The sequence below is a fragment of the Sinohyriopsis cumingii genome, chromosome 19, assembly GCF_028554795.1.
Source record: "Sinohyriopsis cumingii isolate HCF-2022 chromosome 19, ASM2855479v2, whole genome shotgun sequence".
NCBI lineage: Eukaryota > Metazoa > Mollusca > Bivalvia > Unionida > Unionidae > Sinohyriopsis > Sinohyriopsis cumingii.
In genome coordinates this window covers 40,697,487-40,722,782 of record NC_142979.1, presented here as the reverse complement: position 1 = coordinate 40,722,782, position 25,296 = coordinate 40,697,487, and the positions used below count along the sequence as shown (strand labels likewise).

At 34.4% G+C, this 25,296-nt stretch overlaps 1 protein-coding gene across 3 annotated transcripts in view; it reads right to left on the bottom strand.

Annotated features, from left to right (window-relative positions):
- Positions 1-25,296, bottom strand: part of LOC149775553 (carboxypeptidase D-like) — a 128,921-nt gene that overhangs the window by 58,190 nt on the left and 45,435 nt on the right. For all 3 annotated transcript variants that reach the window (XM_089943232.1, XM_089943233.1, XM_089943234.1), the window contains exons 10-16: positions 23,155-23,324; positions 18,749-19,131; positions 14,633-14,796; positions 10,842-10,930; positions 9,438-9,654; positions 7,928-8,036; positions 1,134-1,289 (exon numbers count right to left, since the gene is read on the bottom strand). In XM_089943232.1, the coding sequence (XP_089799358.1) occupies positions 1,134-1,289; positions 7,928-8,036; positions 9,438-9,654; positions 10,842-10,930; positions 14,633-14,796; positions 18,749-19,131; positions 23,155-23,324 (1,288 nt within the window). The remainder of the gene's footprint in view (positions 1-1,133; positions 1,290-7,927; positions 8,037-9,437; positions 9,655-10,841; positions 10,931-14,632; positions 14,797-18,748; positions 19,132-23,154; positions 23,325-25,296) is intronic.

The following is a 25,296-nucleotide window of genomic DNA, read 5'->3' as shown; positions in this document are numbered from 1 at the left end:
ACTTTGATAATAAAAACAATATATGTCTGCATGTGTGTGTGTGTGTGTGATTTGGATTTTTAATGTAGCTTTAAAAAAAAATCAGTCATATCACTATGATGTCTGCAGTGTGGCAGTTTATAGTGATGCCTAGCAAGGCAGCATCATGTCACAGACATGTAGCATGATATCCCACCCAATCTGCATCGGAGGCAGATGCTCTAACCACTATGCCATCAGAGTGGTCTCAATATATGTCTGCCTTGTCTCAAATTCAAGCCATACATGGAATTTCTATGTAAAAGACATAAAAAAACCAAATTATTTTGCTAAAACATGTTTTTTTTTTGAGTCTGCATGACCATGGCATTCGATTTATTGGCCCCAAAATCAATAGGTTACTTTCTTGTCTCAAATGGTTTGTGGCATTAGACTTAAGTAAACCATTTTTAGCTCGGAATCACTCTGATCTTGACCTTTGACATTTAAACCCTCAAATCAGTAGCAGTCTTTAATATGTCAAATGCATGCTATTTACAAAGTTCATCAAGGCATGTGGTCCTTTATGTGTCAAATGCATGCTATTTACAAAGTTCATTCAAGGCATGTTGTTTTTAATGTGTCAAATCCATGCCATTTACAAAGATCATCAAGGCATGTGGTATAGAACTTGAGTAATTTTGTGAAAATATTTTTCTTACTTCCTGTCCCTGTGACCTCAACCACTGGACCCCATAATAAATAGAAAACTACCATGTCTCGAATGCAAGTCATCCACAAAGTTTGGTCAAAGTATGCAATAAAGAACTCCAGCAACAACAAAAAACACATTTATCTTCTTATAGTCAATGTAAACATTACTTTTTGATCCCCAAAACAATCAGCATCTTTCTGATCACAAATGCTTACAATGTTTGGTCACAGTATATTGTATATAAGTTTTGGCAAACAAACAGCTTCCTTTCCATTAGTACCTGTGACCCAGACCTGAGACTTTATGAGCCTGAAATCAATAGATTTCTTCCTTTGCTCTAGATGCAAGCTACTTGTAAAGTTTGACAGTAGCAGATGCTGGTAAACTTAGGTTATTGTAATGACATAAAGGGCAGAGGGATGGATACATGCTAAAACCTTATGGCTGGCATATAACACACCTGGTGCTGAGACTTCCAACATCTGACTGCCTTCAGTAAGGATCAAGTAGAACTCTCCATTACTGGAGGTAGATAAAGGCTTCTGGTGTTTATGTGATGAAACAAGTGCACCTGGAATGGGCTGTCCTGTCTTGTCTATCACTCGACCATGAACACCTGAAAAGAAAGTACTCATACATGGCAGAAATCAACAAAATATTAGGCAGAAATTATCCTGTAATAGCACAAGGTTTTATTAATCTAGGTACTCTTATAAATCTGTTAACTTACCCAAGCTGAACATCTGAAATTAAATGCAGTATTAACACACATAATCTGAATACCTAAAAATGAAATACACTATTAAAATGCACAAATCTGAACTCCTAAAAATTAAATACACTATTAACATACACAATTCCAATGCCTAAAAACTAAATACACTATTAACATACACAATTCCATGCCTAAAATTTAAATACACTAACATACACAATTCCAATGCCTAATATTTAAATACACTATTAACATACACAATTCCAGAGCCTAAAAATTAAATACACTATTAACATACACAATTCCAGAGCCTAAAAATTAAATACACTATTAACATACACAATTCCATGCCTAAAATTTAAATACACTAACATACACAATTCCAATGCCTAAAATTTAAATACACTATTAACATACACAATTCCAGAGCCTAAAAATTAAATACACTATTAACATACACAATTCCAGAGCCTAAAAATTAAATACACTATTAACATACACAATTCCAATGCCTAAAATTCAAATACACTATTAACATACACAATTCCAGAGCCTAAAAACAAAATACACTATTAACATACACAATTCCAGAGCCTAAAAATTAAATACACTATTAACATACACAATTCCAATGCCTAAAATTCAAATACACTATTAACATACACAATTCCAGAGCCTAAAAACAAAATACACTATTAACATACACAATTCCAGAGCCTAAAAATTAAATACACTATTAACATACACAATTCCAATGCCTAAAAACTAAATACACTATTAACATACATAATTCCAATGCCTAAAATTTAAATACACTAACATACACAATTCCAATGCCTAAAATTTAAATACACTAACATACACAATTCCAGAGCCTAAAAACTAAATACACTATTAACATACACAATTCCAGAGCCTAAAAATTAAATACACTATTAACATACACAATTCCAATGCCTAAAAACTAAATACACTATTAACATACACAATTCCAATGCCTAAAATTTAAATACACTAACATACACAATTCCAATGCCTAAAATTTAAATACACTAACATACACAATTCCAATGCCTAAACTTTAAATACACTAACATACACAATTCCAGTACCTAAAATTTAAGTACACTAACATACACAATTCCAATGCCTAAAATTTAAATACACTATTAACATACACAATTCCAGTACCTAAAATTTAAATACACTAACATACACAATTCCAATGCCTAAAATTTAAATACACTATTAACATACACAATTCCAGTACCTAAAATTTAAATACACTAACATACACAATTCCAGTACCTAAAATTTAAATACACTAACATACACAATTCCAATGCCTAAAATTTAAATACACTAACATACACAATTCCAGTACCTAAAATTTAAATACACTAACATACACAATTCCAACGCCTAAAACTTTAATGCTCTATGAGCATACACAATTTCAATGCCTAAAAACTAAATACACTATTAACATACACAATTCCAGAGCCTAAAAATTAAATACACTATTAACATACACAATTCCAATGCCTAAAACTTTAATGCTCTATGAGCATACACAATTCCAATGCCTAAAAACTAAATACACTATTAACATACACAATTCCAGAGCCTAAAAATTAAATACACTATTAACATACACAATTCCAATGCCTAAAAATTAAATACACTATTAACATACACAATTCCAATGCCTAAAAATGTAATGCTCCATCAAAAGCTACATTTAGCATGTAACCTAAACACATAAACCTAATTCAGTAGACATTCCAGAGAAAGTAACAAATAATATAATCCAGCAATAGATACTATGTGACGTAACTGCAGTGCTGTCAAAAAGAAATGAAGTAGATGGAATAAAACAGAATATATCTCATTTTCTGACAAAGGCTCCTCACTACCAATCCCTCCTTATTCCAACAACAAAGTTTTTGGGCCCCCATCTATAGAACTGTGAATTTTTCATCACAAGATGTGTACTTTAGGGAATTTTTAACACATAAGCAATTGGTTTCTATCCAAAGAACTCTCTTCACTTGCAATTAATTTTTCAATGTCCCTTTACAGAAGATTAAAAGATGTTAAATACCAAAACTGGTTGAATAATGTTCTTGTTTTGTACAGATGTTTTCATCTAAATAGTAGTGGAAGTTGCTGTTACTACTGTATTCTTGGGTAATTTATAACATGTTCTTAGTATGAAATAGATGTTGTTGTTATGGGTTTAATACCACTATCAACCATGTGTTAACTTTTGTGTCTATTTTCATTTTAAACAGGAAGGTGGGAAAGATAGAAAAAAAAGTCTTATGTTCTGCAGTCAAAATTTAGTGCTAATTTGTTGATCATAAATATCAGCTGTCTATGGAATTCAAGTCAAATATTCATAAATGATAGCTGAAAAATAAGTGATGAATGGAATTTTTGAATCCCAATCTGAAGTAAGTTATGAATCAGTGGATACATCCAAATCCATTACTATTAAAATTAATTATTTTATCCAATATTTCATCACAGAGACATATGAAAGGGGACTTCTGGTACTGAAGTTGCTGCTGATTCAGGACGACAACTTATTTTTGAGGTTGCTTTTGTGTGTTATTCAATAAGTTTGATGCAAAGGAAGATAAAAAGTCTGCAGATTGGTAACATGGTCAGCTGATAGATGTTCTCCTAAATATGCAAAGATCTTGCTTACAATCAAACTCATTCAACATCTCAATGATACAGGATCAATTAACCAGGTTGAATCGAATCTGATACAAGACCAATTAACATGGTCAGATCAAAATCAAATACAAGACCAATTAACAAGGTCAGATCAAAATCAAATACAAGACCAATTAACAAGGTCAGATCAAAATCTGAGACAAGTTCAATTAAGAAGGTCAGATCAAAATCTGATAAAAGATCAATTAACAAGGTCAGATCAAAATCAAATACAAGACCAATTAACAAGATCTGTTCAAAATCTGACACATGTTACGTGTTTAGGCTCTCATAAAAAGTAACAAGAAAAAAGTGAAGACAACAAGCTTTGTAAAATTTAACAAATAATTTATTTCCCTAGAAAAACAAGGTAAAAATGAGGAAAAAAACTTACGGTTTTAAGAATCAAATCCAAAAATAATCCAGGAATAATCTAAGAATTAAAAATTAGAAGTCCTAGTAACAAAATGTTCTAATGAATTTGAGTTCAAGTCCCACCAAAAATCCAAAATGGAAGGCAATGACATATACTGAAGTCAGTATAGTACTGAAGTGACAACAGTTCTTTGTTGAACCATAGAAAATATTCCGATGTTTGAACTCCTAATAAAATTTCAATAAATGTCTTTGTCCAAGAATTCTGTATAAGCACTTAAATAATCCCAGGGAAAAGAACTACTAATTCCATAAAATAGAATTTCAATCCAAACTGGTCACAACAAAAAAACCACCTTGACATCAAAGAGTTTAAAAGCTCGAGTGAAACTATCTTCCAAAACAACACTATTAAATCTGGCTACTGCACAATTCTGGAAAAACCAGAATTTTGAAATAACTTAGAAGCTATTTACATGTCTAAAGTCACATACTCTCAGTATAACCTTGATTTCACTCTATAAATCCCACACTAAGAATGAATAAAAATATTTTTAAAAAAAACTGTTTACTTCCAATCATGAAATAAGGACAGGAACTAAGTCAGCTTTTAGATACAAAGTTCTAATATTAGGTTTTCCAAAAAAACTCAACTGAATTTCTGGAAAACATCAAATCCAGTAAATAAAATTACATTAAAATAGCATGCAATGGAATTAAAAAAATTAAAACTCACAAACCAAACAATTAAATTAAATCAAATATAAATTAAATCAAATATATATAACATGCAAGACCAATTAACAAGGTTGGATCAAAATCTGATACAAGACCAATTAATAAGGTCAGATCAAAATCAAATACAAGACCAATTAACAAGGTCAGATCAAAATCTGATACAAGACCAATTAATAAGATAGTTCAAAATCTGACACAACATCAATTAACATGGTCAGATCAAAATCTATACAAGACCAATTAACAAGATCTGTTCAAAGTCTGACACAAGATCAATTAACAAGGTCAGATCAAAATCTATACAAGACCAATTAACAAGATCTGTTCAAAGTCTGACACAAGATCAATTAACAAGGTCAGATCAAAATCTGATACAAGACCAATTAATAAGAGCTAATCAAAATTTGATCATATATAGAGTTGCTAGAATGTTGACAAGCTCAGCCTATCAAATGCAAAAACAACATAATAATATCTATGGATCTTGCTGATAATCATATTCATGCAAAATCTTCACCATATAACCATATTTACAATATTATATCAAAATTCTATTGAAAATACAGGATCTAAAGTGGTAAAAACATTCAACCAATCAGATCCAGGAACACATCGAGATCTCACTTATAGTAAAAGACTTGCTTGATATTTTGATGATATAAGCCTATTTGATAAGTTGATCAAAATGTGATCAGAGATGGAGTCATGAAAGTTTTAAGAAGGATCAAAATGTGATCAGAGATGGAGTCATGAAAGTTTTGAGAAGGATCAAAATGTGATCAGAGATGGAGTCACCAAAGTTTTGAGAAGGAAAGTTAATCAAATACTAAATCAGCTCATTAATATAAGTGGATGTTACTCATAAATGTACTCATTCAAGATCGTTTTAAAATTAAAGCTTATTTGCTAAGTCTGATCAGAGACACATTAGGAATACAGTCTCCAGATTTGTAAAAAACACAGCCAATCAGAAGCAAGATCACCTCATTAATATGCATGGATCTTGCTGTTATAAAATACTTGCAACCTTCATGTTAGAAACCAATTTACAAAGTTTAATCAAAGATGGATTAGAAATATGACCCCCTGAGTGGCAAGAAGCTCACTGTCAGATGCAAGATGTATACATCTCACTCATCCTCAAACTCATCCAATATCTGAAATATTTGAGCCCATATTCCAAGTCTGATCAGAGTTGAAGCAAGCTTAATCAGATGCAAGAAAACGCCACTAGTAAGTGTGGATTTTGCCCATCAACAGTCACACAAGATCTTGTAGATGTTCGGCATTTGATTAAAATCGGCTTAAAATTTTCACCACCATATAATTAATCAGCAATAATATGACATGTTTTCTCTCTCAAAAATCCTGACAATTAGTCTGTGGCACTATGACACAATATTAGTCTCTGGCACTATGACACAATATTAGTCTGTGACACAATGACAATATTTGTCTGTGGCACTATGACACAATATTAGTCTCTGGCACTATGACACAATATTAGTATGTGGCACTATGACACAATATTAGTCTGTGGCACTATGACACAATATTAGTCTGTGGCACTATGACAATATTAGTCTCTGGCACTATGACACAATATTAGTCTGTGGCACTATGACACAATATTAGTCTGTGGCACTATGACACAATATTAGTCTGTGACACAATGACAATATCTGTCTGTGACACTATGACAATATTAGTCTGTGGCATAATGACACAATATTAGTCTGTGGCACAATGACACAATATTAGTCTGTGGCACAATGACACAATATTAGTCTGTGGTACTAGACACAATATTAGTCTGTGGCACTATGACACAATATTAGTCTGTGACACTATAACACAATATTAGTCTGTGGCACTATGACAATATTAGTCTGTGGTACTAGACACAATATTAGTCTGTGGCACTATGACACAATATTAGTCTGTGGCACTATGACACAATATTAGTCTGTGACACAATGACAATATCTGTCTGTGACACTATGACAATATTAGTCTGTGGCATAATGACACAATATTAGTCTGTGGCACAATGACACAATATTAGTCTGTGGTACTAGACACAATATTAGTCTGTGGCACTATAACACAATATTAGTCTGTGACACTATAACACAATATTAGTCTGTGGCACTATGACAATATTAGTCTGTGGCACTATGGCACAATATTAGTCTGTGACACAATGACAATATTTGTCTGTGGCACTATGACACAATATTAGTCTGTGGCACTATGACACAATATTAGTCTCTGGCACTATGACACAATATTAGTCTGTGACACAATGACAATGTCTGTGGCACTATGACACAATATTAGTCTGTGGCACAATGACACAATATTAGTCTGTGGCACAATGACACAATATTAGTCTGTGACACTATGACACAATATTAGTCTGTGACACTATGACACAATATTAGTCTGTGGCACTATGACACAATATTAGTCTGTGACACTATGACACAATATTAGTCTGTGGCACTATGACACAATTGACACAATATTAGTCTGTGGCACTATGACACAATATTAGTCTGTGACACTAAGATACAATATTAGTCTGCATTATTTGTGGGCAGCAGAAACTCCTACTTTGTGCAGTAATGTGCACATCCTGACCGACATTTACAACTATTTATAAAAAATGAATGTACATCATCACAAATAATTCAGTTTACCTTGAAGAGACTTTTGAACTATTTTCAAAAGAGGGTCCATGGTTTGCATCCAAATCTTTGGCAGCTGATCTGGTGATGGGTATTTGCAGCAAGAGAAATATGTAGAGACCTGAATAACAAACAAATATTTGGTAGCTATACAAATAAAGGTATGGAGAAATATCCGATTTTAATAACCCAGCTCATTCTGTGAATGGAAAGATATCACTTTTATTTTACAAATTGGTGGTGGTGGGGAAACAGATATGGAACTGAATTACCACATTAAAATTCTTCTCATTTTGGACAAACAACAAATAAATAGGTAATGATACAAGGCTATATAGGTACCTCCAACTGGGTTGGTAAGCACTCCACGTGGATCATTTATAAGATGTAATTGATTGAAAGCTCTCAACTGGTCAATTCACACCATGATATTATTTAATGCTACTTTCTCCACCAAATAAAAAGTGATTTCTAAATATTATGTACAACCATCTTGCACATACATCAAATGCTGTACTACAGATCACTATCAAGTAGTCCTGTACATCATACAAGTTGCTGTGAAATCGTAGAGTGCTGGATTGGTAAGCCAAGGGTCGGGGGTTCAATAACTGCTAATGACAGCAGGGGTTGGCTGCCTAGGTGTTCCCTTGCAAACAGCACTTAGCTCCTCTTTCCTCTGCATGGTAAACCATTAATATTTAATAATATTATTACAAACAACCAGCAGGTACCAGTAGTCATGGATTTGAGGGCTGCTGCAAGCCACAATTTTATAGACCCAATGACCCATCTCCGATTTGAGGAAATAATAGCACCCCATCCTTACCTTGAAGAATCAACAGCACCCCTTCTTTAATCTGAGAAAACAAACCATGAATTTTATAGACCCAATTACCTATATTCCGTCTGAGGAAACAATAGCACCCCTTTCTTAATCTGAGGAAAGAACTGCACCCCTTCTTTAATCGAAGAAAGAACTGCACCCATTCATTAATCGAGGAAAGAACAGCACTCTTTCATTAATCTGACAAAAGTTGTTGTTGTTGGGTTTAATGCCATTTTTCAGCACATGATAAGCTATACATGGCGGCCTGTATTAATGGTGGAGGAAGAACCCGGGAAATCCCCACCGACCCTCGAGAAGCTACTGGCAAGCTTTCTCACATACCCACATTAGCCGAATCCAAGACTCGAACCCACGCAGACAGAGGTGAGATGGCAGTGATCCATAAAGGAGAGCACTTTAGACCACTCGGGGCCCCATCTGAGGAAAGAACAGTCACCATTCCTTAGTCTGAGGAAAGAACAGCCACCATTCCTTAATCTGAGGAAACAATATCATCCCTTCCTTAATCCGAGGAAATAGCAGCATTCCTTCCTTAATCCAAGGAAATAACAGCATTCCTATCTTAATCTGAAGAAATAATAGCACCCTTTCTTGATCCAAGAATATAAGTAGCAATAAAACCATAAATATGGATGCCCATGAAAATAAATTAATTCACATCAAAACACCTACCAAAAAACTGTGATATTTGATGTAAACTTCATCCAGTAGAACTGATCCACTCCCTCTAACCTCTGCGCCATGAAATATTCCACTATGTGACTTTTGTTCACAGGAGTCTGGCTGGTACAAAGCTGGCAAGGCATCAGAAAAGGCATGACTGAGGACCTGGAAAATGTCCTCATCATCTGTTACTGAGGAGCCATCCACCCGATTCTCCCAGGGAAGCCTGAATCAGTTACACAGAATAATTTCTTAATAGAATGAAACAAAGCCCAAAGGTTATTGAGACAGTGAATGCTAGAGGATTTCTCATGCTTAAGCTCAAATTCAGCATAAAACCATGATGTCTGGTTATACAATATTGTGACACTAAACCAACCATGATGTTTGGTTATACAGTGTTGTGACACTAAACTAACCATGATTTCTAGTTAGGCAGTGTTGTGAGATTAGTCTATCCATGATATCTGGTTGGTCAGTGCTCTGACACTAGAAAAACCATAATGTCTAGTTGGTCAGTGCTGTGACACTAGAACAACCATAATGTCTGGCTGGGTAGTGCTGTGACACTGGAAAAAATATGATGTCCAAAACTGCAGGCCAAACACATCCAAGTAAAAAAGGTTCAATAAATGTGTAAAAAATGGATGCATTTAAATCCTAAAAATGTAAGTCATCTACATATTAATATACAGATTAAATTTAATATCACTATCTCAAATGATTTTTACTAAACAAAATGTGTTCAATATTCTAAAAGATTCCACTGTGGAAATTTTTTCAAAATCATTATAGAAAATGGAAAGATAAAAAAAAGACCTGAAAATCTATCAGGTCATCTATTTAAAAGTACAAATATAATTTGTCTACCTCAAGAGACTTTTGACAAAGTTTTAATAAAAAAAGCCCCAAAGTTTTGAAATGTATACACGAAAGCCTGAAAAATAAGGTCACTGTAACCATGTCTTGGGACCCACTCAGGGTATCTAAATATCCAATTTGTCATGGCATTGCTCTGTAGCAGTTTGGTCTTACAAGAATGCATGACAGATGCATGGGCAGATGACAGATTCATGTACAGATGGACAAACAAACAGCACAAAACAGTATATCCCCTGTAAAGAAGGGGTGGAGGTGGGGTCGGTGTGGAGGGAGAAGACATAATTCGCATATAAAATGAATAACACAAGGTTTCCTGACCTATAAACATTTTCATAATGATCAACTTAACCAAAGTATGAGATGTATAGTAAATGAAGCATGTAGGTCAAACACAGGATAATTTAGTAATAGTATGAACTGCCATGGTACCAGTGTACCAAGAAAGAAAAGATAACGTTGTGTTCTACTTACACAATAAAGTTCCCTCCTCCAGACAGACTAACTAGCAGGTTAAACTTGTGTACTACTTACACGATAAACATCCCTCCTCCAGACAGACTAACTACCAGGTTAAACTTGTGTTCTTCAAACAGCTGCCTGAGACCTGACATCTTAGGGTCCTGCAAACACAAGATGTAGCATCTTTATAATCTTTTCCAAGCAATAGATAAAAATTACTGCTGACTCACAAAGCAATAGGCGAAAATTACTGTGGATGTGCCTTTTCCTTCTCTCTCCCACTCATTTTCTTTCTTGCCATCACAATAAATAGATCTTAAAATGCATCAACATTGTTGATCCTCTATTGTATATTTACGTATAATCAGGGAAAAGGCACAATCAAGAATGCCTAAAAATAAACCTCAAAAAACAAAAACCAGCCTTAAAGTGTTAACTTTTTAACAGTTAGCTTACACGTGAAGTATGCTAATTATCTGTGACTGAATTTACATTAACTATTGTTATTCAATAACATGTGTCACCCATACAGTACCATACCTGTTACACCCAACAACAAACAGTAAACATTTTTAACAAACAGTAAACATTTTTAAGAAAAACTCTATATAGTAACAAAATTCTTTAAGAAGCTATTTTAACTGTCATCACAATTACAATCATGTCTTAAAAAAAAGGAGAAATAAGGCACTGATTAGTGATGATTGCAAACCAAAATTAAGTGATCAACGAAATGAAGGCAGAGTGTCTGTTATCAAAATAATCTACAGGCATGCCAACACACAAACATTCATGTCTGAAATATACCAAAACAGCAGCCAAAATCTTTACAAGTAAACTCAAAATCGTTAAAATCAGTTGTCTGATTAATGTTCGCTCTTAATCCAGTTTCAGCCTTTTGTCATGCTGCAATAGTACCGCCCCAGCAATGGTGTTCACAATGTTCATTATAACCATCCGCACATAAAATGTATTAACAAAAATAAAATCTCTTAATTTTCACATGAAAATATTAATTAATTTGACACAATTCATAATCTGAAGCATTATATGTACAATCTAAATTTGTGAAAAAGTTTCAGTCCTAAAATTATTTTAAAATTCTTTTTATCAATGTAGTAATGCAGCTGTTCATCACATTGACACAGAACGGAGAAACTAATCCATGCAAATCAGACGATTTTGCCTTTAAAAATTATTTAATAAAATTAAGGCTATGGTTTTTTAGTAGAAACTTAAAGAAATATTTCACCTGTAAAGTGGAAACAGTTTGCACTGGCACTCATGACTTTGTCACTCATTACAATACATTGTTTCCACTTCACTCATGAAATATTTCCTTATATCTACTCAAAACCCCCCAGATATCCTCTATATAAAAAACCCACAAAGCAGGTCTAAACAAATTAACAAGTATATAGTATATATGATATGCACTGACATAACTGGAGCACATGTATTTACGAAAACTAGCATACAAGATAATGGCTATACAATGTAATTTTGAAAATATTTAGGTTTGTTTCTGATCTAATGTTCTAAAGAAGCAAGTGATTTCTTCAGAGTCTTTAATTTTGGCAATGGTGTTCAACAATAATGATTTACCTCAATTTCGCCCTTAGTTCTTCTAATTTAAAATGTACAATGTAACTACTGTAGACCCAAGTAAATACTGTGGACCATGTAAATACTGTGGACCAAGTAAATATTGTGGACCAAGTAAATTCTGTGGACCATGTAAATACTGTGGACCAAGTAAATACTGTGGACCAAGTAAATACTGTGGACCATGTAAATACTGTGGACCATGTAAATACTGTGGACCAAGTTCATAATTACTTTCAAAATTAATACAGGCTTTTGATAGCCTAGCCTGAATTAAAAATGTCAACCATATCAATGTAAAGAATTATATTTTGGATGGTGCATCAAACAGTAAATTTAAGATGATTTGTTTCCCCTTTTTCAAGTTCATGGATCCTTTCAACACAGTTACATTTCCCCAAATAATAAAGCAGTAGTCCAAAAAATGGAAGAAAAATTAATAGATTTTAAACTAATTTTTGACAGTTAGGTGTTGATGGATGTATGGCCATAGGGATAGACACACACACACACAAAAACACAGTTGTATAAGCGACTGAAATGTTAAACTTCTGCCAAGATAGCCATGACAGCAAGGCAGGCTTGAGAAAAATGAAACACACTGACTCTAAGGAAGTACAGATAATGGAAACATAACATGCTCTGCAAAAGGGAGGGTGATGGTGGTGGTGGTGGCTACAGTGTTTGATGGAAAACAGTCTGATGAATGCCCCAAGTATCTGATTTGTAAATCTGTAACAATAAACAAGAGTCCGTGAAAGGGACCAATGCTCCACTGTGGCAGCCATTCTGGACGTCAGTTTGACATTTTCATTTACAACCAACAACACATCATAATAATTTGTCGCAGATGATATCCATGTCTGTAACTCAGAAATTTTCAGGTTAGTGTCATTGAATGTAGTTAAATGTAATTTGTTTCATGCACAATGAATTTCAACACTGTTCCAATTGATATAGATCATAACACATCTCAATAAATACATGCTAAATAGCGTGGTCTGTTTACATCCAACTTTTCAATGTCACTATGACATGTGGAAAGCTGATTTGTTCATTAATGATTGCTCCACATCCAAATTTGACTATATTCAGCCATAATGTAGTTGTCTCCCTTTGGTTTCTTTGCCACATCAAATACTGACTCTTCCAGAAATCAGGATGAACATGGTGGATTACATGTACAAACACCAGTTTTTTCCAGTATGTATCGAATGGTCTCCACATTATGTCAATATGAATCCTGTTTAAATAATTTGAGCATGAAACAAATTAGTAACATTAGCTACAATTTGGGACGATGACTCTAAAATTCAATGAGAAAATGACACAGAGATCACATGCAATGCTGAATGGAACAAACTATACAAGTCCTTTTGTGGAAACTCATGTCATTTTCAAGATGATTGTCATATAAATGTGACCATCCATTGAGAAGAGCAACAGTACAACATTTTTATGATAGCCTACATGTGGCAACCATGGTGGCCACATCTGAGGTTTAGACTGGCATATTTTCATTTAGGATCAACCAGACATTACAAAAAAATCTTTTGGTAAAGCTCTCAAGTCAAACAGACAGATGTCTGAACAGTACCATTGTCACTTAAGACCAACTTGACTTCACAAAAAGTATATTGGCGAAGACTCTATTAATTTGACATCCATCAAACAATAATTGAATTTCATGATGGCCTCTGTGACGGATGACACCATTATCATTTCGGTCTAGCTAGGTATCTTAAGAATCTTCCGGTGAAAACAACATGATGGTATGAGGCACAGCTGTAACAGGTTTCAAAATAACTGCCATGGCAGGAACACTGGATGTAAGATCAGCACCATATTAATTAAATACACAAACAAGACATCATATAAATTATGCTGAAAAACCAAAATCAATATGTTTAACTGAACAAGATCATTGACATAAAATTGATAATGGAGCTCAAATTAGTACTATTTTCATTAAAGACCAACTAGACATTATGTGAAGTGTTTTAGTCAAAACCCGATGCTGATATGACTATCTGTCCAGGGGGAATAACGATAAGATTTTAAAGATGGCTGTCCGAGTAGCACCATTTTTTTCTGCTAGACCATGGGATTATGCACTTAAAATTTCATTTTAATCCTCCCAGTAATTTAGGAAGTGTAGTGATAATAAACTTATGCTACTGGATGGACAGATGATGAAAGATTGACAGCAAGCCACCCTAAAAACTCTTCTGATGCACGACAGCTAAGAAAATAAATACCTCAAGAGAAAGACTGTGGAAGTCTGTATTGCCTGTGTACTGTGCCCCGGTACAATCCCCTGGTACTGCATGTGTCACACCATCCACATCAAACTGAGGTATAATGTGGATGTGGCACTTCTCTAACAACTTACGACTCAATGGATCATTCTTTTCTGCATAGCCTGAAAAAAATGTCTGGTCTCATGAGGTTTGTTGTTAAAATGTAAATAAATAATAATGGATCTCAGTACACTTTACAATACACAGTCACATAAATATTAATGGATCACAGTTCACTTAACAATACACCCTACATAAATAATAATGGATCTCAGTACACTTTACAATACACAGTTACATAAATATTAATGGATCACAGTTCACTTTACAATACACCTCTACATAAATAATAATGGATCTCAGTACACTTTACAATACACAGTTACATAAATATTAATGGATCACAGTTCACTTTACAATACACAGTTACATAAATAATTGATCACAGTTCACTTTACAATATATATCTACATAAATATTAATGGATCTCAGTGAACAATAGATATTTAAATAAATATTTATGTAAATAAATAAATATGGACCTCAATGCAAATTACAATACACATATGAACAAATAATAATGGATCTCAGTACACCTTACAATAGATGTTGTTACTGAGCATTATTTTGAAATAGTGTGCAAAGTATGAAAACCTATAAATGACCCACTGCACTGGAGTGTAGATATATTTAAAAGAAAAAAGTTTTTGAAATAGGCAAAAAGATGAATAAATATGGAAAAATAGAAAGGTGTTCATGAATCTGAATGATTCAGCAAGTTGCGTAAAAAAATTACCTAATGACACTGAAACAGGTAATTTTACCAAATGTCATTCTTTTGCATTTCATTTGTGTTCTACAATTCATTTGATTCTGTTTACATTCTACCCAAGTCTACATTTCATCTGTGCTCCATAACTCAGCTGCATTCTGGTTATATTCTACTTGAGTATGCATTGCAGCCATCACCTTGTCATTTTCATTTAATATCTCTGAAATGCATTATGATTTTGTATTCATGGTCTCTGAAATGCATTTTGATTTTGAATTCACGGTCTCAGAAAAGCATTATCATTTTGTATTCATGGTCTCAGAAATGCATTATGATTTTGTATTCACGGTCTCAGAAATGCATTCTGATTTTGTGTTCATGGTCTCTGAAATGCAATATGATTTTGCATTCATGGTCTCGGAAATGCATTATGATTTTGTATTCACGGTCTCAGAAATGCATTATGATTTTGTATTCACGGTCTCAGAAATGTATTCTGGTTTTGTAATCATGGTCTCAGAAATGCATTCTGATTTTGTATTCATGGTCTCAGAAATGCATTATGATTTTGCATTTATGGTCTCAGAAATGCATTCTGATTTTGCAATGATGGTCTCAGAAAAGCATTCTGATTTTGCATTCACGGTCTCAGAAATGCATTATGATTCTGTATTCATGGTCTCAGAAATGTATTGATTTTGATTTTGTATTCAGTCTCTGAAATGCATTCTGATTTTTTCTTTAAATTCTAACCTATGCAAAATATGAAACTGTAGAAAGCCACCTAATGTTTTTGATTTTATATTCATGGTCTCAGAAATGCATTCTGACTTTGCATTCATGGTCTCAGAAATGCATTATGATTTTGCATTTACTGCTTCCATTCACTTTCTCTTTTTGCTTTTTTTCATTTTCTTACAACTCTATGGTTCATAAACTAAGTAATGGAAAGAAGGAAAACCAATAAGTTTTGTAACACTTAACAAACAATTATCAAAGTTTTAAAAAGAAAAATTAGGAGGAACTTACAGTATCATGAACTGAATCCCAAATAATCCTGAAAAAGTTCTATTCAAGTCCAAAAGAATGAAATACTCTATAGAAATTTCAGATCCACAAATATACTGGTCTGCCAACAGTCCTGATGTGTCATCATTGTCCAGAACTCCTTCGAATAATTTAAAATAGTTCCAGAATAATAGTATAGTCCAATGAGCAAATTCTATTTCCACTGAATAATCCAAACAAATGTTTTTCCTCTTATATAATATCTAAATATATCTGCAGACTTGATGTTACAAGAACACCAGAAATGAGAACATTGTTCAGACCTAGCTACAAGTGAAAATGGCTAAAACATGCATATTGTCACTAATCCTGTGTGACAAATTGTAAATCTTCAACATCGTAGAAGAAGTCACATGATTTAACCCATCCAATGGAAATTAAAATAATACTTCTAAGATACTACCTGACCAACCTGTCCAATGGGATAAAGCCATAAACTTGTCCTCATATTTACTAATAATTTTATACACGTACATAAGCATCTTTTTACAGATTCTATTTTACATTTTTAACATCTTAAAAGACCCAACGCATTAACACCAAATCCAGCAATAAAGAATCACACCAATTTATATCTGTGAAAAAAATTAAAAAACTTACAGATATGCATTACAGTTTCCATTTTCAATAGTATTAAATGCAAACAAATATTGCTTTCATATCTTGCTGTATTAAAAGTGTGTCTTATGAAAAAGAAGTTTATTAGATCAATAAAAATACAACTGCAATAAGTGAAAAATATAGTTGTCGAGTATCATCAAGTTTATTTAGTTTCATTTATTTTAAAGCTGTACAGGTATACAGGCAGTAATGACATAATTTCAACATTGATGGCTGATAAGAGTTAGAATAATTTCATGGAATTTAAGTTGTGAAAACCTGTCTTTCTGTGTACACAATATGATTCCACATTATCACGTAAAAGTTCTTTTGACCATGGAAATACAGCAAAAGCCCAAAATACAAGTACACAGGTTTCAAATCGATTTCTATTTTGTTTATCACTGAAAATTCTGCATTTGCTTTTTCCCTTTTCCTCAAACTGCATTTATCATTTAGTTTACAAATGTTTTACATTCATTCTGCATTTTTCCTTTTTTCTTCATTCATTCTGAAATTTTTCTGCATTCATTCTGCAATCCTTTCTGTTTCACTGGAAAAATGGATTTGTAAATGCAAACATAACCAGATATTTATACTGATGGCAAGTAGCAATTCTACTTGCACCACCATGGTATTGATGGGGTATAAATGGTGATTAGCACTTGATCTGTGAGCAATGACAGAAATCAATCCCTGTCTTTCCAAGATAACGTGAATGTAATTTGTCTTTTGCAATTTACAGCTACTCCTTTAAACTGAAGGCATCAAAACTATCTGACTTGTTAATTATCATCATCATGCATTCATACAGTCTACTGTACCATATATACTTACTTATTAAGTTAAATCAAACTGCAAACAACACAGACCCTGATCTGCTATGGCATAATGTGCCAGAATGCAACTGCAAACAACACAGACCCTGATCTGCTATGGCATAAAGTTAAATCCAACTGCAAACAACAAAGATCCTGATATGCTATGGCATAATGTTAAATCCAGCTGCAAACAACACAGATCCTGATCTGCTATGGCATAATGTTAAATCCAACTGCAAACAACAAAGATCCTGATATGCTATGGCATAATGTTAAATCCAACTGCAAACAACACAGACCCTGATCTGCTATGGCATAATGTTAAATCCAACTGCAAACAACAAAGATCCTGATATGCTATGGCATAATGTTAAATCCAACTGCAAACAACACAGACCCTGATCTGCTATGGCATAATGTTAAATCCAACTGCAAACAACAAAGATCCTGATCTGCTATGGCATAATGTTAAATCCAACTGCAAACAACAAAGATCCTGTATGGCATAATGTTAAATCCAACTGCAAACAACAAAGATCCTGATATGCTATGGCATAATGTTAAATCCAACTGCAAACAACACAGATCCTGATCTGCTATGGCATAATGTGACAGAAGATAAGGGTCTGTGTTTGTCTGCTCCACTGATTACTCCTAAGAAACTGCACAGACCTAGATTTAAGCAATGGGAGATCTTGGCCTGTGATGTTTGCAGCTGGACTTGTATAAAAAGTAAGTATATATGGTAGGTTTTATTAAGTATTTTCTTTGCCTAAAAATGTTACAATGACATGATATTTTGCCTTGTCTTACCTATCACAAAATGGCGGATGAGCCTCATTAACATCTCTCCTCCTATTGGACTATCACCATGGAGACCACCAATCAAAAGCACATGAGGCTCTGCTATCTGATGATTGGCCAGATCTGCAGACAAATGGACCAATGGGAAGGAATGAACTTCACCTGTCTCTGGAATGATCTTGAACTCCATTATATTTGTATGAGCCAATGACAGTTTCCTAAGTTCCTCTACCATCATATTATTTGTTAAATACCCATCTTTTCTCAAGTTTTCCTGAATGTCAAAGTCCTGTTCCCTGGACCATTCCAAAATGGGGGCCTTGGGGAGGGAGAAGTTCACCTGGACAGCTGCCCCTGTTGTTACTCTCACTGCCATCGACTGGGTGTCATAGCTGGTGATGAAAACAACTATTATGTTACGATGATACATATTTTCCTCTATATGGGGGCATGTTGGTCACCTGGTTACATGCTGCCATAAAATAACCTCAGAAGAAATAGTAATAAAACTACTAGAAATTCATTCATCTTGAAATCATGAGATGTACTTACTTAAAGTTTTTAAAAACTGATGACAGCACATAAAAGCTAAAACTTTCAACATTTGGGGCTAACTGGATTCAATATTTACCCTCATATTTAAACTCTATTGTCATAAGATACATATCCCTATTTCTGCTATGCTTTTACTTCAATTGTGCCCTACTAGATGGTTGTTCTTAATTCAATTGTGCCCTACTAGATGGTTATTCTTAATTCAATTGTGCCCTACTAGATGGTTATTCTTAATTCAACTGTGTCCTACTAAATGGTTATTCTTAATTCAATTGTGCCCTACTAGATGGTTATTCTTAATTCAATTGTGCCTTCTAGATGGTTATTCTTAATTCAATTGTGCCCTACTAGATGGTTATTCTTAATTCAATTGTGCCCTACTAGATGGTTATTCTTAATTCAATTGTGCCCTACTAGATGGTTATTCTTAATTCAATTGTGCCCTACTAGATGGTTATTCTTAATTCAATTGTGCCCTACTAAATGGTTATTCTTAATTCAATTGTGCCCTACTAGATGGTTATTCTTAATTCAATTGTGCCCTACTAAATGGTTATTCTCAATTCAATTGTGCCCTACTAGAGGGTTATTCTTAATTCAATTGTGCCCTACTAGATGGTTATTCTTAATTCAATTGTGCCCTACTAGATGGTTATTCTTAATTCAATTGTGCCCTACTAGATGGTTATTCTTAATTCAATTGTGCCCTACTAGATGGTTATTCTTAATTCAATTGTGCCCAACTAAATGGTTATTCTTAATTCAACTGTGCCCTACTAGATGATGGACTACCAAGCTGCTACTAAAATGGTAATATAGAATGAGTATGACCATTACCAAGCTGCTGCTAAAAGGAAAGTATGGCCTCTACAAAGCTGCAACTAAAATGAGAGTATGGAACGAGTATGGCCTCTACAAAGCTGCAACTAAAAGAGTAAAATAGAATGATTATGGACTCTACCAAGTTGCTACTAAATGGGTTGTTTGGAATGATTATGGACTCTACCAAGCTGCTACTAAAAGGGTAATATAGAATGAGTATGACCATTATCAAGCTGCTACTAAAAGGAAAGTATGGCCTCTACAAAGCTGCAACTAAAATGAGAGTATGGAACGAGTATGGCCTCTGCCAAGCTGCTACTAAAAGAGTAAAATAGAATGATTATGGACTCTACCAAGCTGCTACTAAATGGGTTGTATGGAATGATTATGGACTCTACCAAGCTGCTACTAAAAAGGTAATAAAGAATGATTATGGCCTCTGCCAAGCTGCTACTAAAAGGATAGTATGGAATGATTATGGACTCTACCAAGCTGCTACTAAAAGGGCAACATAGAATGATAATGGTCTCTGGCAAGTTGCTACTAAATGGGTTGTATGGAATGATTATGGACTCTACCAAGCTGCTACTAAAAGGGTAATATAGAATGATTATGTCCTCTGCCAAGCTGCTACTAAAAGGATAGTATGGAATGATTATGGACTCTACCAAGCTGCTACTAAAAGGGTAATATAGAATGATAATGGCCTCTGCCAACCTGCTACTAAAAGAATAGTATGGATTGATTATGGACTCTACCTAGCTACTACAGACATGATTTTGGTCTTCCATAAAAAAAAGCTGAAAATCTGAAAGGGGGGTTTGGTGGTTCTCCCCCAACGGGGTTTCAAGGGGCAGTGCCCCCGATCCTGAGGTCCAGGGGGCCAAAGGCTCCTGGCCAAAAATGCAATTTACACTCATGAAAAGCTGCTCCTGGTGCAACTTATGATCATAATATATAACAAAATAATCATTTGAAAAACTAACAAACTTACCAAAAATTTTCAACTTGAATAATTTCACAGTCAATAAACTTTATTGTCACATGAATTTTTTCTCCAATACTATTGGTGATTAAGTTATTTCATGTGCATGTCAGTGTTCACATCATAATTAAGTCAATAATTAGGCATTTTTTGCTGCCAACATATTACACTTCTCTCTTTTCATAACAAATCTGTAAGACAAACCCATACACCCAAGTACATCATCTATATACAAATAATCCCATATATTCACTTGTCTTTTTGTCCACTGGACAAAACCTGTTGATATGTCAGTCGAGCTCTTTTTGTGGCTTTATCAAAGATTTCTTTAGCCTTCCTTTCTTGTCAACAATGATTTTGTTGGCTCAATGTGCAATCATTTTTTTTTCCTTCTCAACAAGAGCCTTTTTCCTTTCAAGCCCCAGCTTGTGCTGGCAACATGCAGTGCACATATTCTGACAGAGGGCTACATCTGTTCCAGACTATTCCAACCACGACTTCGTAATTTATATCTTTATTGCAGATGTCACAAAATGCCCATATTCTGACAGAGGGCTACATCTATTCCAGACTCTTCCAACCACGACTTCCATAATTTATATCTTTATTGCAGAGGTCACAAAATACCAGTCCTCTAACGTTCAGTTTTCTTATAAACTGACCAACTAATTTTCCGTCGACTTTTCACTCCAGCCATTCCCATTTCCATACATTTTTTTAAACCTTTATCTAAACTTCTCATATCATGGTCTCTCTCAACAACTCGGGATGCCATTTTTTGTAAGCACGCTTCTTCTTTCCATTGCCATCAGTTTCATTTACATGAAGATTCACTGGATGAATTTAAACTTTTGACCAGTCAGAATACTCTTTACGAGAGTCGTGGGCTAACTAATATATGCAGCGAATACATTACAAGGGTCATTGCGGAATGGGACCGAACAGACCATTTAAAAACCAGACTATATCAAGAAAAATCGGATTCAAGTCAGGAGAAAGCGGGATTCCACTTTAAAACAAAGAAAAATCATGTCTGCTACTAAATGGGTAGTATGGAATAATAATGGATCCTGAAATGCTGCTAAAATGGGTAGGATGGAATGATAATAGATCCTGCCAAACTGCTACAAAATGGGTAGTATAAAATGATAATGGACTCTACAAAGCTATTACTAAATGCATAATAGTATGGAATAATTATGGAATCTAGCAAGCTGCTACTAAATGGGTAGTATGGATTAATAATGGATCCTGCCAAGCTGTCGCAAAATGGATAGTACAGAATAACAATGGACTTTGCCAAGCAGCTACTAAATGGGTAGTATGGAATAATAATGGATCCTGCTAAGCTCCTACTATATGCGTAATAAAGAATGATTATGGACTCTACCAAGCTGCTACTAAATGGCTAATATAGACTGATTATGGACTCTACCAAGCTGCTACTAAATGGCTAATATAGACTGATTATGGACTCTACCAAGCTGCTAATATATGGGTAATATAGAATGATTATGGACTCTACCAAGCTGCTACTAAATGGCTAATATAGACTGATTATGGACTTTACCAAGCTGCTACTAAATGGCTAATATAGACTGATTATGGACACTAAAAAGCCTGTACTAAAAGGGAAGTACAGAATGATAATGGGCTCCACCAAATTGCTACAAATGGTTAGTAAGAATATAACTGGCTCTTCCAAAATGCTGATGAATGAAGTAAACAATGTAAATAGTCGACTATATGCTAGCTTCTAATGCAGGCAAGGAAATATTGAAAAACCATTGGGATTCATAGGGTATAAATTTCATGCTTAGGGAGTATAAGGTTAATTTCTTGGAGATCATATTTTTGTGGATAAAAATGTTTTCCATAACAAATTATCTCAACATAAACTTCCATTGTAGATTTGATTTCACTGATATTTGTCACCAACAAAAACAAAGAATCCTCCAAAATTAATTCTGACTGTACAGTATTTCAAGGTCTTTCCATGCTGTGAATCTGCAAGCATTAATTTTAGTCATCAGAATTATGTAACATATCATACCCTGGATGACTGGCTTTAATATTATAAACTCCTGGTGCAAGTAACCGCCAAAAATCTCCATCCATAGCTGTGTATATGGTGTGGTTGATCCCCTCAACAATGATACTGACCCCACTGATTGGTCCCCCTGTACTGCTATCCTTAACAAATCCACTGACACCCTTGTGAACCTAGAAATATACAGAAAAAAATAAATGTGAGAACTGTTGATGGCTTTAAATAATATTTCAGCTTTAAAAAAATTATGGTGAATTTGTTAGATATTGTTCTTAGTCTTATCCCTCCCAAAGTGGTGCCATGCCCTCTCTCAGATGTTCCCTGTTCTCCTGGGATGTGCCCTGCCCTTTCATGGGGCCACCCTGTTTTAAATCTCCAAAGGTTTAATACATTACATATGGTCAAGCAATTTGGGCATCAACATTGTATCATAGACTCATCTTTTTCTCTTGCAGGCATAACATCATCTTAAATGCAGCAGTGGAGTACATGAACACGGCATCAGTGATAACAGCAATGGAGTACATAAACATGGCATCAGTGATAACAGCAGTGGAGTACATGAACACAGCATCAGTGATAACAGCAGTGGAGTACATGAACACGGCATCAGTGATAACAGCAATGGAGTAAAATGAACATGGCATCAGTGATAACAGCAGTGGAGTACATGAACACAGCATCAGTGATAACAGCAGTGGAGTACATGAACACGGCATCAGTGATAACAGCAATGGAGTAAAATGAACATGGCATCAGTGATGACAGCAGTGGAGTACATGAACATGGCAGCAGTGGTAACATCAGTGGAGTACATAAACATGGCATCAGTGATAACAGCAGTGGAGTACATGAACACAGCATCAGTGATAACAGCAATGGAATACATGAACATGGCATCAGTGATAACAGCAATGGAGCAAAATGAACATGGCATCAGTGATGACAGCAGTGGAGTACATGAACATGACATAATTGATAACAACAATGGAGTACATAAAAGCAGCATCAGTGACAACAGCAATGGAGTATATAAAAACAGCATCAGTACATAGAAAATGGCATCAGTGATAACAGCAATGGAGTACATAAAATGGAATCAGTGCTAACAGCAGGAGTACATAAAAACTTCATCAGTGATAACAGCAGTGGAATTATAAAAATACCTTCTTTTGTAAACAGTGCCATTAGTGGTGACTTTACTGTCTTAAATACCCTGACAAGCAACCAGCTCCCTACCATGACTAGTGGTCTGGAGACTATACTATTATCTACTGCATGACACTGTCTCTACATGCTATATGTCTGCAAATTTGTACATAAAGAATTGGATTTTTATAAAAATTGATAATATTAGAAAGATGGGTCTTTTTCATCAGTGATTAAAAAGTGTTCATAATCACTAATTTATTATTTCTTCATCAAACCTCATGCAAGAATTTAAAAGAACATATTGCTATACTCATGACTATGGCAATGGGCTACAAATATGCATACTAGAGTAATGGGCTATAAATATGTATAAAAGGGTAATGGGGTATATACTAGGGCAATGGGCTATACATATGTGTACTAGGGCAATGGGCTATAAACTAAGGCAATGGCTTCAAATATGTATAACATAGTAATGGGCTATAAATATGTGTAGTAGGGCAATGGGCTATACATATGTATACTAGGGTACTGGGCTATAAATGTGTACTAGGGTAATGGGCTATAAATATGTGTACTAGGGCAATGGGCTATAAATATATATACAATGTTTTTATGAAATTCCATCACAGAATGTTCACTGGTTTTTAAGTTAAACTGACTGAGAGCATCATCCCAGTTTTCATGTAAAGATAAAAATTGCTTGACAAGGGACATAACTCTGTCCAGCAAAGAACAGATAAGGCTAAATCCCAGTGAAGTTTAACCAGACCTGTTAAATGGCTTTGTGAAATCTCTGCCATAATGCAGGTAATGTTTATTATCAGTTAACTGACAGAACCTGAACTACAAAGACATCTCTGTCTCAAATTTGCCTGTACACAACTTCTGCAATCAATCAAGCTAACAGATACCAATACATGGATATATATCAATTACCCATGCAAACATCCATCTGTATGTGAAATGTGAGGTCATCTTTTCATTGCAATA